The sequence below is a fragment of the Rhipicephalus sanguineus genome, chromosome 8 (genome assembly GCF_013339695.2).
Source record: "Rhipicephalus sanguineus isolate Rsan-2018 chromosome 8, BIME_Rsan_1.4, whole genome shotgun sequence".
NCBI classification, from domain to species: Eukaryota; Metazoa; Arthropoda; class Arachnida; order Ixodida; family Ixodidae; genus Rhipicephalus; species Rhipicephalus sanguineus.
This window is the reverse complement of record NC_051183.1, coordinates 37660454-37674671: the sequence shown is the minus strand read 5'-3', so window position 1 is coordinate 37674671 and position 14218 is coordinate 37660454. Positions and strand designations below refer to the sequence as shown.

At 47.3% G+C, this 14218-nt stretch overlaps 1 protein-coding gene across 1 annotated transcript in view; it reads right to left on the bottom strand.

The window, feature by feature from the left end:
- The window catches only part of LOC119403150 (solute carrier family 26 member 6-like), a 34821-nt gene extending 20603 nt beyond the window's left edge, over positions 1 to 14218 (bottom strand). The window contains exon 1 of the mRNA XM_049418195.1: positions 13830 to 14218. Within this exon, the coding sequence (XP_049274152.1) occupies positions 13830 to 14115 (286 nt within the window). The 5' untranslated portion in view covers positions 14116 to 14218. The remainder of the gene's footprint in view (positions 1 to 13829) is intronic.

Genomic DNA, 14218 nt, shown 5'->3' with positions numbered 1-14218 from the left:
GATTTTGGTATTGTGAAAGAGTAATTATTGCGATGACAATTATAGTGCCACGTGCGTTACTTCTTATCACTTTTTGCTGTATTCGGTTTTCGCCCACAAAGACTGTCACCAACGCTCAGCGCAAACCGCGCCTCATTGTTCGAGAAGCTTTGCGATTATTGTAGATCGTTTTGTAGCGTTAGCTACACTTGCCTAGCCGGAGCCGATTTCGCGTGGGTCATCATGAGCCGTGCTGCGCATGCGCGAGGATGAGTGCGGAGCCGGCATCTTATGCGCACTCCGCCACCGCCGCGCGCGGCTCGCCGCTGCTGGTGGCGGAGAGCGGGAGGAGTGGCGTCGTAGCCGGGCTGGCCGGGCAGACTGGCGCCGGCGTGCGCGACTCGCCGCTGCTGCTCTGCGCATTCGAGAGGGGTGACGTCGTAGCCATGGCGGCGCGCAGCTATTCGCCTTCGCTGTGCAGTCGCCGTCTGACAATGCGCTGGTGCCGCTTGATAGCGCCTCTGACTGGCATTTGCAGGTGGGTAACGCCATGGAGGAGAGCGCAAATGCTGCTCAACGGCGCACAAGAGCCGAGAAGCTTATGTCATCGGATCCCGAAGTAGTTGCCTGGCAATTAGAGGTTCAGCGTACGAAGAATGAACAGAGGAAGGCTAAACGTGTTGCGGAGACACTGGAGGAAAGGGAGGAACGTCTAGCAAAGCGGCGTCGCCAGGATGCTGAGCGACGTGCCCGACTACCTCTGCAGCAGCAACAACAAGATGTCGTCGATGACGTCAAGGCTCGCCGATCGACTGCCTATACTGTGAAATTTAGCGAAAGCGCCAGTGCGACTCGGACCTTCGAGACGGACTTCGTAAACAATCCGTTTGGATACGTGTGCGACGTGTGTGAAAGACTATGTCACATGAAAGATTTGACGCCGCTAAATAGTGCCATGCGTGAAACGTTGAGTTTAGTGGCGGCGCCTGAGTGGGGTGAAACCGTGGCGCGGGTTTGTACAACGTGCAAGAACTTTCTCGTTAAGCAGAACATTCCGCTCTTTAGCGTTACCAATGGGTATCGTTACCCGGCCATGCCGCCAGGTCTACCGGTTCTGAACGATGTGGCCGAATGTGTGTCATTGGAGCAGCAGTAAGCATGACAATCGAGCTAATCCTAGACAATCTGGAAAGCTCAGAATAATCAGCTGAACCTTTGCTAACGCTACGTATATTCTGGCATAGCCGAGCTAAGCCACTGCAAATTTTTTTGTTAAGATTGCGCGCAAGACGCGAACACTCGAGCTTATTCTGGAGCTTGCGCGACAACAAGCGATAACGCTGGAATATTCGACGGCACATGTATAAATGCCGACGAGCTTCACCGCTTGTCAGTTAATCGACGGTCGACGCTCTGTTCGCCGCTATCAGTGTATTACTGTAGTTTGACTTTCAGTTTCCCGGCCACAAGTTCGGCCAAATAGAGTTTCAGATCGGACGTGCTGACCACAACAGCAGACGGCAGCCCAGGAAAATAAAAGGTGGATTGCGCGCTTCCCACCGCCTCGGCATTCGAGCGCTTGCCGAGGTGGTGGCGCCCTCTCTCGCGCGGCGGGGGTATCAGCCACCTGTTTCAGAAGCGTTTTTCGCGACCTTATGTATGTTGTTGCGATTAATTCTTGCTCATTTCTGTAGTTCATATTATTTGAGACCTTGTTATCTTATTTTGCACTGGTTTTGAGGATTGTTAGCCTTGTTTTAGGCCTGTATTGACCACTGCGTGACCATGCGACATGAGACAGCGGATGGACGACAGGCCGGGCCCCTAAAGCAATAGTGCAGCCAGGGGGTAGCACACGGTGCCCGTGACCCCCCCCCCCCTCCGAAACAAACAAATTTCTGCCTACGCCACTGCCCCAAAGTGCTGCGGACTTAAAAGTTGAAAAGAGGTAAACAAGCAGTGTTTAGACCAAAATGTAAACGATTTAGACTACCATTTGCAGTTTCAATTCGCCTCGCGCGCGCCACCGATGGCGGCGCTGCGAACGGCGCTCCGGTGACGCAAAGGCGGGGATTCGGATTTTGTCGCCTGCTTGGCTCTGGCTAGAACAGCTAGTTCGCTCGCGTCGAATGGCGTTCCTCGACTACTAGCGGTATTTTCTTATAATGATAGTTCTTTGGATGGCTGCTGGCAATACAGGAGGTCAAGACACGTTAACATTTGACGTATCTTCTATATACACAGAGCCATCGCGGTCAGGATCATGTCCCCGAGTTCCTAGCTTCACTCATAGGGTTGGATGGCGTTGAAATAGCTTACGTGAAAGCGCGAACGTCCCGCCAAGAGAGTTAAAGAGAGTCTACGCTGCTTTGGGAGCGAAGGGCGATCAGTTTCACGGCTTATTCGCAAAAGTTAGCGTTATTACAGACTTGAGTTGAACGAAAATTCACGCTCCAATTTTAATTATAGTCATGTGGATCTGTGCACAGAAAACCGTTTGCTGACAAAATAAAATGGATAAGTTCATCGACCACCGGGTTATTGCGGACGGCTAGAGTAGATTGGGCGAGTTTGATGCAGATTAAAACTTGTTACAACTACTATCGGCTCCGAATGAAACGCCAGCAGCGGTGCGCGTGGTACAGTTTGAACCTTTATGATTAGAGATAGATACGCTCCTGCGGTTGGCCGCTCGTGAGCCACATTCATGCTTTCGATTGCGCAGTGCTGCCTAATCGGGTGTGCCTGCCTGTCGATGGTGATGACAGGACGGCACGCATTATACGGTTCCTAATGCTTGGGGAACGCGCTCCGCGTCACCGACAGTACAGCTTGGTATACAGTAGGAAAAATTGCCGAATCTGCTCAGGAAGAGGAGAAAGACAGCTCTTTCGCACCATTCCTTTGGCCATTTTGACTGGCTGTTGCTATTTTTTACCATGCTGTAATAAGATTGAATATTTTAAGGTGAAACTAAAACTTTAGCGCAAAAAGAGCACGGCGGACAAAGAAACGACGAAGACATCTTCGTCGTTTCTTTGTCCGCCGTGCTCTTTTTGCGCTAAAGTTTTAGTATTATGGAATACCAACTAGCCCGCTCTCACACCTTGCTTAAGGTGAAAGCCTTGGATTCCTGATCAAACGCGAAAATTGACCGTCGGCGTCCCGAGTCGACAGCGTCAACACGAGTATGCAAAAAATCATCACATGATGACGTCACCTTATGACGTCCTCACGACATCACAGACCGCCAAAATTTGTGACGTAATAACCTCACGTCACATGATGACGCTATCACATGACATAGTCGGCTTCCGTTACCTCCATGATCGGTGGGTCGTTCACGGAGGCAGTGCAAAACCAGGTGATGTGTAGAAAGCTCGCAATGCCTCCGATCCTGGAGGCAGTGCGAAACCATGGTACGTTCAGAAAGCATTCGTAGGGGGGCGGGAAAGGGACAATACATCGACTGAAGAAAAAGAAGATGGCTTTTGCATTTGAGTCATCTTAAGCAAATGCATAATGGACCCTGTGAGTCCTTTAGGTACAGTGACCGCATCACGCCCTATCAGGAGTCGACCGTTGAGAGTGATTTACTCTATTTTTTTTTTATTCACACGTTTCATAGTTTTCTTACAGAAAACCAAAGGGCTGAGGGCTAAAGGCGCGAGATGTATTGTAATAAGATGTATTGTAAATACATCTTATTACGACTTTCGATGCGAAAGTAGGACTCCACTAATTCTATTCATGTACTTTCAAACTATCGTGAACGAGTCAGCAAACATTGATTTATTAACATAAGAATTAACATATGCTGCAAAAAAAAAAACTGCGCACAACCTACCAATATTTTATATCACCGTTGTGCATCCCCTTTTGAAACGTGCTCTCAACCTTTTTATTTCTTGTTTGAATTTCAAGTACTTACGACGCGCCTACACGGCAGCTGCTGAAAACATAGATTTAATCAAAGGGCCTGTAACGCCCACTTAATTTATTTGAATGACATCACGCGTCGTTTGTAATGCGTTTGAATCTCCGAACAAAGTAACTGAACCAAAGGAGCAGGCTTGGCAACCGAACACGCGCAGCATGAGGTATACGTATATTGTGCTTTAACGCAGGCTCGAAGCCGAAGCCCGAACACTGAAGACAGTGATCGAAAACGGGCTGGAAAGTAATTTTAAGTGCGTCATGGCCATAGAACAGTCGCGAAAAGATATCGTCGCCATACATACATATGTACACATTGATGGCTAGCAGACGACACCAGGAGTAATCGATACTGAACGTGCTCCTGATGGCAACTCCGCTCGATTTCGCTGGGCATGCTGCTTGAACTTTCAGTACAAATTGCTTTATGAACTTGCCCGCTAATGTTTCAATAACTCGAACAGGAGAGACTGGCCGCCGCGAAGAGCGGCGCCCGAGTCTTCTCTCTGACGTCACACGCGAGAGGGCGCCACTCAAACATCTCGAGTAGAGTCACTGGAAAATTTCAGAGTACCGCAAAGGTAGGGTGCACGCGGGCAACATTGAGCGGCGGCGGCCATTTCCCTTCCGGACCGTCCGGCGCGTTGGTAGCGTGTGTTGAGAAGTGACCGATCTTTTCGCCTCGGTGCCGTGTTACGCTCGGTGTAACTGCAATATGTGTGTGTGTGTTTCTTCAAAAGGATATTAGAAATGATTTCGAGTCATCGACAGTCATGAATCGACTGCGCGGTAAGCGGTGTGGCTAATGAAACGTGCGGCGAATGTTGCCATGTGCTCGCGAACTCTCTTCGTGGCTTCATCGGTCTCTTTTCGTTTCACGGCCGGGTATGTTCGCAAGGTCCGGAGCTGTATAGTTGCGTTAGCGTAATGACCGTGCGAGATGCCATTTACTTCGACACTTGGTGAATGTTGACTGTTTGCGCTAGATTTGCAGTCGGTGTTCAGGTTCACTTCATAGCGCATTCGAGAACATTATCGAACATCGAGAACATTCAGCATTGCGTCCTTCGACTGATCGCTGACGCATATCTTACTTGCGCACTGTGCTTGCTGTTCATCTGGGTGTTATCTGTAATAGAAGTGGTGTGTGTACGGTAAGTGGAAGTTGTGCGTGAAGTATTTGTCTCGGTTCGGAACGCACGCAGCCAAACGCACGGGCGAATCGGCGTGCGGTAGGTAAGGTGCGTCTTATTTTGCGAATACGTTGTCATTTCCTAACAGATACGTAGAAAATAGGCCATTAAAAATGATTGACGTCACTACTCAGTTGTTTCATTTCTTATTTTTTGTCTCCTTAATATTCCCAACGTTGCAGAGCATTTGCAAATATTTTGCTGTGTTCCGACAAAGTTTCTTTTTTTTTTTTTTTGGCGTGGCCAGCGCTAAACAGCTGGGGCTCGGTTTCTGCATTGCTTTTAATTTCAACTTATATATGTTTTTCGTAATGCACTCTTGTTAAAACTTCCTCGGCGCAGTGCTTTATGATATTTTGATCAGAAATAGCACATCCCGAAAATTTTTAACGCGCATGCTACTGCAACACGGTATGTATATAGGTCTAGGGCTCGCATGAAATCGATTCCCTCAATGCGTGGGAGGATAAGCCGATTTTTTTTTTTTTGCTGTGATCATTTCTCACCCACTAAACAGTATTGTAAGGGTATAGACGATCGGCGCAATGCAGCATAGTCAACATTTAAAAAAAATAAAATACGCTTAATAACATTGCCTTATACCAAGTTTATCAACAGAGTTCCACGCTTCAGTTTTGAGCAGTGGCAAATGATCATGCGACAATTGCCTTCAAGGTATACAGTAAACAGCTATTATTTTAATAAGTCTTCAATTTCGTCCTCGTACGTGACACGCTTATAACTCGAAATGCATGCACAATCTGTTCAAAAGATCGAGATATACACAGCCGAGCAAATAGAAAGGTATGTAGTATGCAGTTTTCAATATCGCTGAACATAGCGAACCGAAAAGGTGAAGTATCCTGTTGCATGAGAGCTTTTCCAGCAAAGGTTTTGTAGTTCACTGCAGAAAGGCGTGTTCTTCGAGGGGGGCGAATTCATTTCGCGGCCTACTATGCAGCCACGTACAACGACGCTCTTTGACGTTAACGTTTCCCACACGGAATGCAAAAATATACGAAATTCCCGGAGTAGCTCACCAGCAACGTTCGGTTACTGGTGAGCTACTCTCTGTCATCAGCATGACGCGTTTAAAAAAGCGACGAAGTACTTCTGGGGACCGTGGTACTGCTAAATGTCCGGCCACGCTCTGCATTGAAGGCGCCTGCACCCAAAGCGCTTGGAAGGGATATGGCGGCGAGAGGTCACGTGATGCGAGTAAGCCACTCGCGTCGGCGGCGGCGCGCGGAAAACAGATGCGATACTCTGAAAATTTTCCAGTGACTCTAATCTCGAGCCCACATGAATACCAAAGGAGTACATAACGCTCAATAAAGCCCTCGTAGCAATATCCTAGAAATATAAAGAACACTTCAGCTGTCACAGGTTTTACAAGAGATGTCAAATGATTTACGAATGTTATAGTTTGTTTGAATTAAACAACTACTCTGGATACGTGAACTCGTCACCTGGGACACGCGTCTTATACCTGAACACACCAAAGGCTTACGTCTGTATTGAATTACGAAAAAAAATATTCAGGAGCTCATCCCCTATCGGGGAAATGTTTGCAAGCGAAGCTTGGCGTGAGCATGTCTGCCTTTGTTTCTTTGTTTCACTCTTCCTTTCTTCCTTCCTTTGTTTCGTTCTTTCTTTGTTCCTTCCTTTCTTCCTTTCTTTGTTTGTTTTTTCTTTCTTTCGTTCTTTTTTCTTTCCATTCTTTCTTCTTTTTGTTTGTTTGTTTCTTTCTTTCTCTCTTGCTTTCTTTGTTTCTTTCTTTCCTTCTTCCTTTCTTTGTTTCTTTCTTTCGCATGGCGCAATTCTCCCTCCTAAAGTAAGCGTTCAGTTTTATTATGGGTAGCAGCCGTCCCCGGAAGGCTGTTTTCGGACTGAATCGGCATGGCGTCGTTCAAGTATAATTTCAAGTTTTATAGGTAGCGGCCACCCTCGGAACGCTGTTTTGGAGTGGATCGGCATGACGTCATTCATGTTCTTTCCAGCGTTCGTCAGCCTGCAGAACGCCCCAACGAAAGAAACATCACGCTATCATGGACACGCGGGTTAGGAATGAAATTTTCTCGAACTCGGCATTTTCCTAAAATGTGCAGTTAGTGATATCAAACTTACGCGCTGTCCAGCAGATCGCTTTTAGTCCGCCCACACGAAATATTTGAATGAAGCGTACAAAGATCATCGGCCGTACAAGAGACAGAAAGGCACGGGAAACAATCGAAGACATGCATATTATACGATACAGGCCTGACAAGTGTATCAGTGAAGCTTCGTTACACCTATACAAGAAAGAAGTTGAATTTGTCGTTTGTTAAGTTGTCATACACGGATGTACGGTTATGTTTGATGGTGCGCATGCGCTTTGCTGTTGTGGGAAAGAGGCGTCATCTAAATAGATCATTTGTTAGTCTACGCTGGTCCCGTCCACTTCTTTCTTCTTGTGTCTTGTATGTAGGCGTAGCTTCATGTTTTCCATGTCTCACCAACTAGCCCCACCTCGTACGCTTCTTGAGTTCATTTCTTCTGCATGGTGCTCTGTTCTATGTCAACTTTCCTTCGAGGAGCAATGCGCTTTGTGTACCAGCTCCATCACTGCTACGACGTTAGAGGCGAGATTCCTGGGCTACTGCCTAAGGAAGAATGTGTGCCCTCCCAGTGTTTCCGGACATTTCGGCTTTCTGAGTTGCTCAGAAGGTCACTGGAAACGGATGGCGAAGATTCTCAGAAGTGAGCTCTGGAGACACTTTCGCCTGCTACAGGACTGGCTGGAACTTGTATGCTTCAGTTGGAAGGGGGCGGGTCTACTGAATTCAAGCTACTGAAAGACCATAGGAAGCTGGCCGGGGCCGGCACGGAGTTCCTGTGGAGCAGGTGTCGACCGAACCTGCCAAAGGCCCCCAAGAAGCAGGTTGGTGGGTTCCTGTTCTTCTCCTTGGAGGGGCGGTGGTCCCACCGGATGTGGATGAAGTTCTAAAGAGGCGTCCGAAGTCCAGAGTTCAGCCTTGAAGTGTCGCTGAATAAACACGAGCTCCTGGCTTCAGCTCGTAGGATCGCTGACGTGGTGCAGGGAGAAGAGAGAGAGGTCAATGCTTATTGGAAGTCATTGATGTCGCGCAGCCTAGCGGAAGAGCCTTGAAGCTGGATTATGAAGACGATCGCTTTGCTGTACGTAGTCTAATGCTGTCATGCGTGACATAATTAGTCCTCGAAGTTAGAGTATGTATATTATTATCCAGCCCCACTCAATTCTGTGCTGCTTACGAGGTAAAAGGAGCTGCACGGTGAGAAGCGGCTCTGCCTCGGCCGCCACTGGACCATGTCGAGCCGCGGCGCATGCGCGTGAAGTGCACGCATACGCAGTAACTCACCGCGCTCGAACACGAATCGCTCCCGCGCTCACTGTCTGCAGCACATGTTGCCTCGTGCGTATAATGACTTCATATTCGCCGCAGGTGGAAAAAATTTGATTACAAATGTTTCGTGGCGTTTTCCACGTTACCATTCCGTGATTAGGCACTCTGACCGGTGAGCTTTCCGCTGCGCTGAAGAAAATACGTACCATGAAAATTGGTTGTCGGTCCCTTTAAACCCGACAGTTATTATCATTTTTAAAAATATATTTGCTTAAGGACCCAGCATGATCTGCGCGATCTCGTCAAAGAACACATCATCTACGCATATAACAACCACTTGTGATCACAAAGCCACGGATCAGCAAGTCCACGATAACAGAATACATCAATGCGCATCTACCAAACAACTGAGATGAACCATGGTTAAAGATATGATGACTGGAGCGGACTCGCTTTATTTAATACAGTAATTGAAGGATTCCCTCGCGGTTTGGTTTCGATGTTTAAACAAAAATGCTAGCTAAATGCTAAACACAAATTAGTGTTAGATTGGGCTCGTCCGTGTGTGCTGTTTTCTTTCGTCCTTGTTTGTTGAGTGCAAGGGTGCTGAAAGATGACGTCATGATATCACGTCGTCGCTGTGTTTCGAACATAATGCCTTGAAATAGTTTTAATCTTTTTTTGTTTACTTTATGCTGTTATTTGCATCTATATTTCCTTCGTTTTGTGAACATTGCAGCCAGTATATTATAGCAACTTACACAGCCAAAATTCCCAGTGGGCATTGCGCTATCAATAAACAAAATGAGCAAGAATACCTACTAACGCAGGTTTTCCGTGCCTTGTCTATACAACAACACAATGACAGCCTCGGTGGAGTCAGTGCAATGTGACTTATAGGGAGTATTCAAGTGACGTCACTTCAGCGCAGGTTTAAATCCCCGTCGGAACTTGTGTATAGATGCGACCAAAACATGAAAATACGTACTGAATGTAACAGAGATCATGAAAGTGCCAAGAGTGGAGCATGGTATGATTGCTACGTTGTGTATTGTTTGTTGACTGCTATAGAATGTCGTGAAATTGTGCGATACGTTGGCTAAATGATTATGGTAAGTTTTGGTAGAATTGGCTAAGGTCAGGTAATGTAGGCTATATGGAGCTATAACAGTAATGTTGTTTTTAAAAAAATTCTCGGTTCAGCGGTGTACTCCCACGAACAGAAAAGAAAAGGAGTTAGTTCCGCCTGGTTTTTTAACTGCAGAGCCGTTTAAGGGACCGCACTGCCGTCATCTCATGTCTCCAGTTGGCATCACGCAGGTCCAACGTTTGATACACATAATCCGACCGGGCTGCACATTTGGAACGCCAGCGCTTGCTTGCCCATGAACGCAAGTGTGGCCGAAGGGCTAATGCGTCTGTCCGAGCCAGCGAAGCCACAGCGATACGCCAGCGTCGGGAGTTAGACACAGATCTACGGAAGAGAGAAGCGGAGGCGAAACGCCAGCGCCGGGAGTTGAAAGTACCGCGCTCGGAGCAGCAAACAGTAGCAAAACAGTAGAAAGGAGACCATAGAACAGAAAAATTGATTATCGCAATACAGATCAGCTTATCACAAGAAAAGAACAGTAAAAGAAGAGTAGAAAGGAGACCACAGAAATGAAAATAGATAATCGCAAAACAAATGAGATAATCACAAGAAAAGAACAGAAAATGATATAAAATATCACATAATCACACGAAAATAACAGAAAAGCGCAGAAGAGAGCAAATAAACCCAAGATAAACACAAGAGAAACACAGGCGAACCAATGCTCCGCTGTTCGCATAGCTTTCACTTGGCGTGGAACTGGCCTTGATCTTTTTCTTTTTTTTCTATTAAGCGCTGAAGCTTATGACAGCCCAGTTTTCGATACGCCGGACAACATTTATCGACCCGCTCCTATTGTTGTCCGCGGGCTCAAGCGCAAAGCGATGGCACTGTACTACGCTTCGCAGTTTGGTCCGTAAGGTGCGTGTACGAGCTACAGCGTCCTTCTCACCCGTCTCTTTCCCGAAGCGTCAGTCGAGCGTTGTCTGACGCAACGTCGACCGCGCGACACGAGCAGTGGGAGGTTATCGGAGAGAGGCAGTCAGTCGAATCCGTCGGTATTGAGCAGTTCGAACGTTCAAGGCCGACGACAGCGCCGCTAATGCTGGTCGCCATAGAAGAGCGGGAAGGACATGGCTGTGCGCAGGAAGCTGCTGGTTCCAGGTACAAGGTGGTACGGAACCATTACGAATGAAAATGTTTATCGGGGAAGCGGTATGATTCACTGAAGTCGCAAGTCAACAGACGGTGCCTTACGCATTTGCCTAAGAAGACTCGAACTCGAAAGCCGTCTTCTCTTTTTTTTTCTCTGTCGATTGCAGTGATCAACCCCCCTCCCCACTCCCGAAAGATTTCTGCCCTGAGCGTGGTTTTGCACTGCCTCCGGGATTGGATGCGCTGGAAGGTTTTTTTTTTTTCAACTTACGTGGTTTTGAAGTGCCTCCGGGATCGGCCCACCTTTGACAAAGCGATGATGCATGTGATGACGTCACAAAATTTGCCGACCTTTAACATAATGATGACGCAGTAGGGTGACGTCATGAAGTGATAATGATATTTTACATCACTCGTGTTGACCATCTCCTAAAAAACTGCGCAGCAGGACAGGACATAAAGAAATAAGGGATAGACGAGCGCGGAAGATGATCCCGCGTACCAGCTCGCCCAACTTTCAGTGCTGGTTACGAGCTACTTGTGTTGACGCTTACGCCGCCGACACTGCCGACGCCGATGTTCACTATTCGCGCTTGACGAGGCATCTAAGGCTTTCGCTCAAAAAACAGCGCACGCTTCACGAATACAGACGCAAAGAACACGAGGCACTACTCTGTGTTTGTGTGTCGGCACTGTGTCGGCCTTGTGACGGTGAACAACCAACTCAAGGTGTGTTCACAGAAGTGTTTATTTATATAAATAAACACTTAAGCTGTCACTAATGCAATACTATAGTAGTGATGAAGTGTTGTGTTGGTCCATCACGCAGATCTAAACAGGATGTATGAAAATGCAGGACGTTCTGTAAAGGGTAACTAACAATCGATGTATATTTTGGTGGTTCGTTTCCATTAATATGTTGCTGAACATGACTCATTACAAATTTTTGTGTTAACAGTGTCAAGAACATGCTTGTAACTGAGCTGCTGTCTTTGTACGGGGGCGAAGGACTCCCTCAAGCCATTCAAATGGCTTTTCCCTTCGCCTCCGATCACATGTATTGTGATGAATCAATAAAATAAAATCAAATCAAATCAAATCAGGTCGCTAGCTTCGTAAAGTGCTACTACGAATTCGTGAATAATTCATTGACATGATTTGACATACGGAAAGCAGCTAATTAATGGGGGGGGGAGTGGAATGGAGGGTGAGGTCTTCTGAAGTGTTACGACGCAGTCGCAAATTATTGCGCTCACGCGCGAAAATGCTGCTCGACCCACGAAGTGCTACGATGCAATGACGAATTATTGATTTCGTTGTTATTGATCAAGTGTCGCACGTCGGAAGCTGGTGGTCTCACAAATTTCTGCGATACAGTTGCAAGTACCGTTTCATGAATGAAATAAAGGAGCACTGACAAGATTTTGAAAACTAAACAATGCGGCAGTGGTTCCCAGAAGCTATTTTTCTAAAAGCCGCATGGAAAACTTTAATGTGGCAGCAGCTAGGGGGTAGATTTGCTTTATTGATGACGTTATGAATAAGTAATTACATTTGATGAAAAAAATAAATTAGGACTGCTCATGCTGTGGCAAGAATTTCGGTTCACATAATCACAAGACACGGATTTTGTCAAGCAGGACGCTATTGAAACGTCTTTTGTGTGAATTGTAAATAACTTTTTCTTTTGCACGGTGTAGCCGAGCTGTTTACGATACCAGCCGTAAGACCTCGTGTAATCAATATAAGGGCTGATTGCCGAGTGTTTACAAGGTACGGTGCCTAAACCGTTGTACACACATATTTGAAACCACAATGCAGCTCTCCTTTGACTCTCCATGAGACTGCAATACACATTCTCCACAATTAAATTAAAGGTATGGGCGCACCACGTCCAGTAAAGAGAGAGGCTACGGGGAGGGAACACAGACTGCTTCCTTCAATTTGAAGGTCAAGTCATGCAATCATTGGTAATCTTGTGGAACATCTGCTTCTATACACGAATTAAAAATATATATATAACCCACTCCTGTCTATACCGCTTGAATGGCTCTGATAGGAACAAAGTGAAATTAAACAATCGCTGGAGGCTCCTGTAATAGGGACAGTGTGGTGGCTAAGCCTGAAGCCCACACTTCCATGGGCAGAAAAATTGAAAAAAAAAATCGAGCTTTTTTTGTGGTGGAACAAAGCGTGCGTCGTTCACGAGTCGATACGTCGACTTGACGTATCGGTAGGTTAGTGCTGATACTGCCTAAATTTAGAACGATGCTGTCGCATCCTTTCTATCTAAACTGAGATGCGCACGCGGGACTGCAAAATTTAAATCCTAGCGACAGGTAGGATTCTCACCCATGAAGCTTTCGTTGGGAGGCGTACCCATGAATCGTACGCAGTACAGGAAGTCATTCTACAGTGAGAGCTACCCGGGGCACAGTACGCTTCCGGTCACTTGAAACAACGCTTCAGCCCAGTAGCAAAGAAAGTGAGGCTCGAGCTCAAGACGAAGCACATCACGCCGAGTGGTTCCGTGAAATTTAGCTTAATGCCACTCATGCTTCCCAGCGTTAATTTCTGCAACTACCCTTCGGGACGTGACTTGTATGGCGTTTCAGGCATCACACGCCAGCACGAGGGCAACCTTAATCAAGAACACTCACAACTCTTTAGAAAGCTACTTAAGCGCATGCTGCGAAACGTATGTGTCTCACCAACTTTCTTAGATTTAAGTTCAAGTCTAAGAACCTCAAGTGGTCGAAATATCCGTAGCCCTCCACTACTGCGTTCCTCATGATCATGTCGTGGTTTTCACTTATAAAACCACAGAAATTATTACGCACTCGCTGCAGTGCACCGAATGCTGGGACTCCGACAAAGAGAGTCAATTGCGTCTTCCAGAGAAGGAAGACTAGCCGGCTCAGCACGGGATACTAATCATAACGTGAAGCTTTTCCATACAGACAACGTCGTACGAACAGCGATCACAGGTGAGCAATGTGGTAGCCCTTATTCTGGATGCCTTTTGAGGTTTACTGAGAAGGCCCACAACTTCACATGCAGTTCATGGTGTTGTTAAGCCGGTGTAAACATTGAATAAAGAGGACAACTCACTCTGAGGCACGTGAAAGATGGCCAACGTGATGCCCGTGAGCACGTCGGGTAACAGGTCGTGCCTGATGTCGTAGTGACGCAACCAGGACGCTATGGGGAAGCACCCCAGAAGCCGGGACTTGGCGCCTCTCCGCTTCCACTTGCGTCCCAGCGCGTGTCGGAGTCGAGGCACGAGCGGTCCTTTCGCGGCAGGCCTATGCTGGGCGAATTCGGTGTCGAAACCGTCCTGGGTGAACCCGTGCCTCCCCCGTGCCGCGGGGTATCCCGCCGGACTGCGAGCGGTCATGTTGCCGCCGCCGGAAGGGGGACCCTGCAGCGTGCTCGTACTCCAACAGATCCAGCGTCGACGTGGCTGCCGGGACGGAACGACGAGTACGGTCGTCGCACGG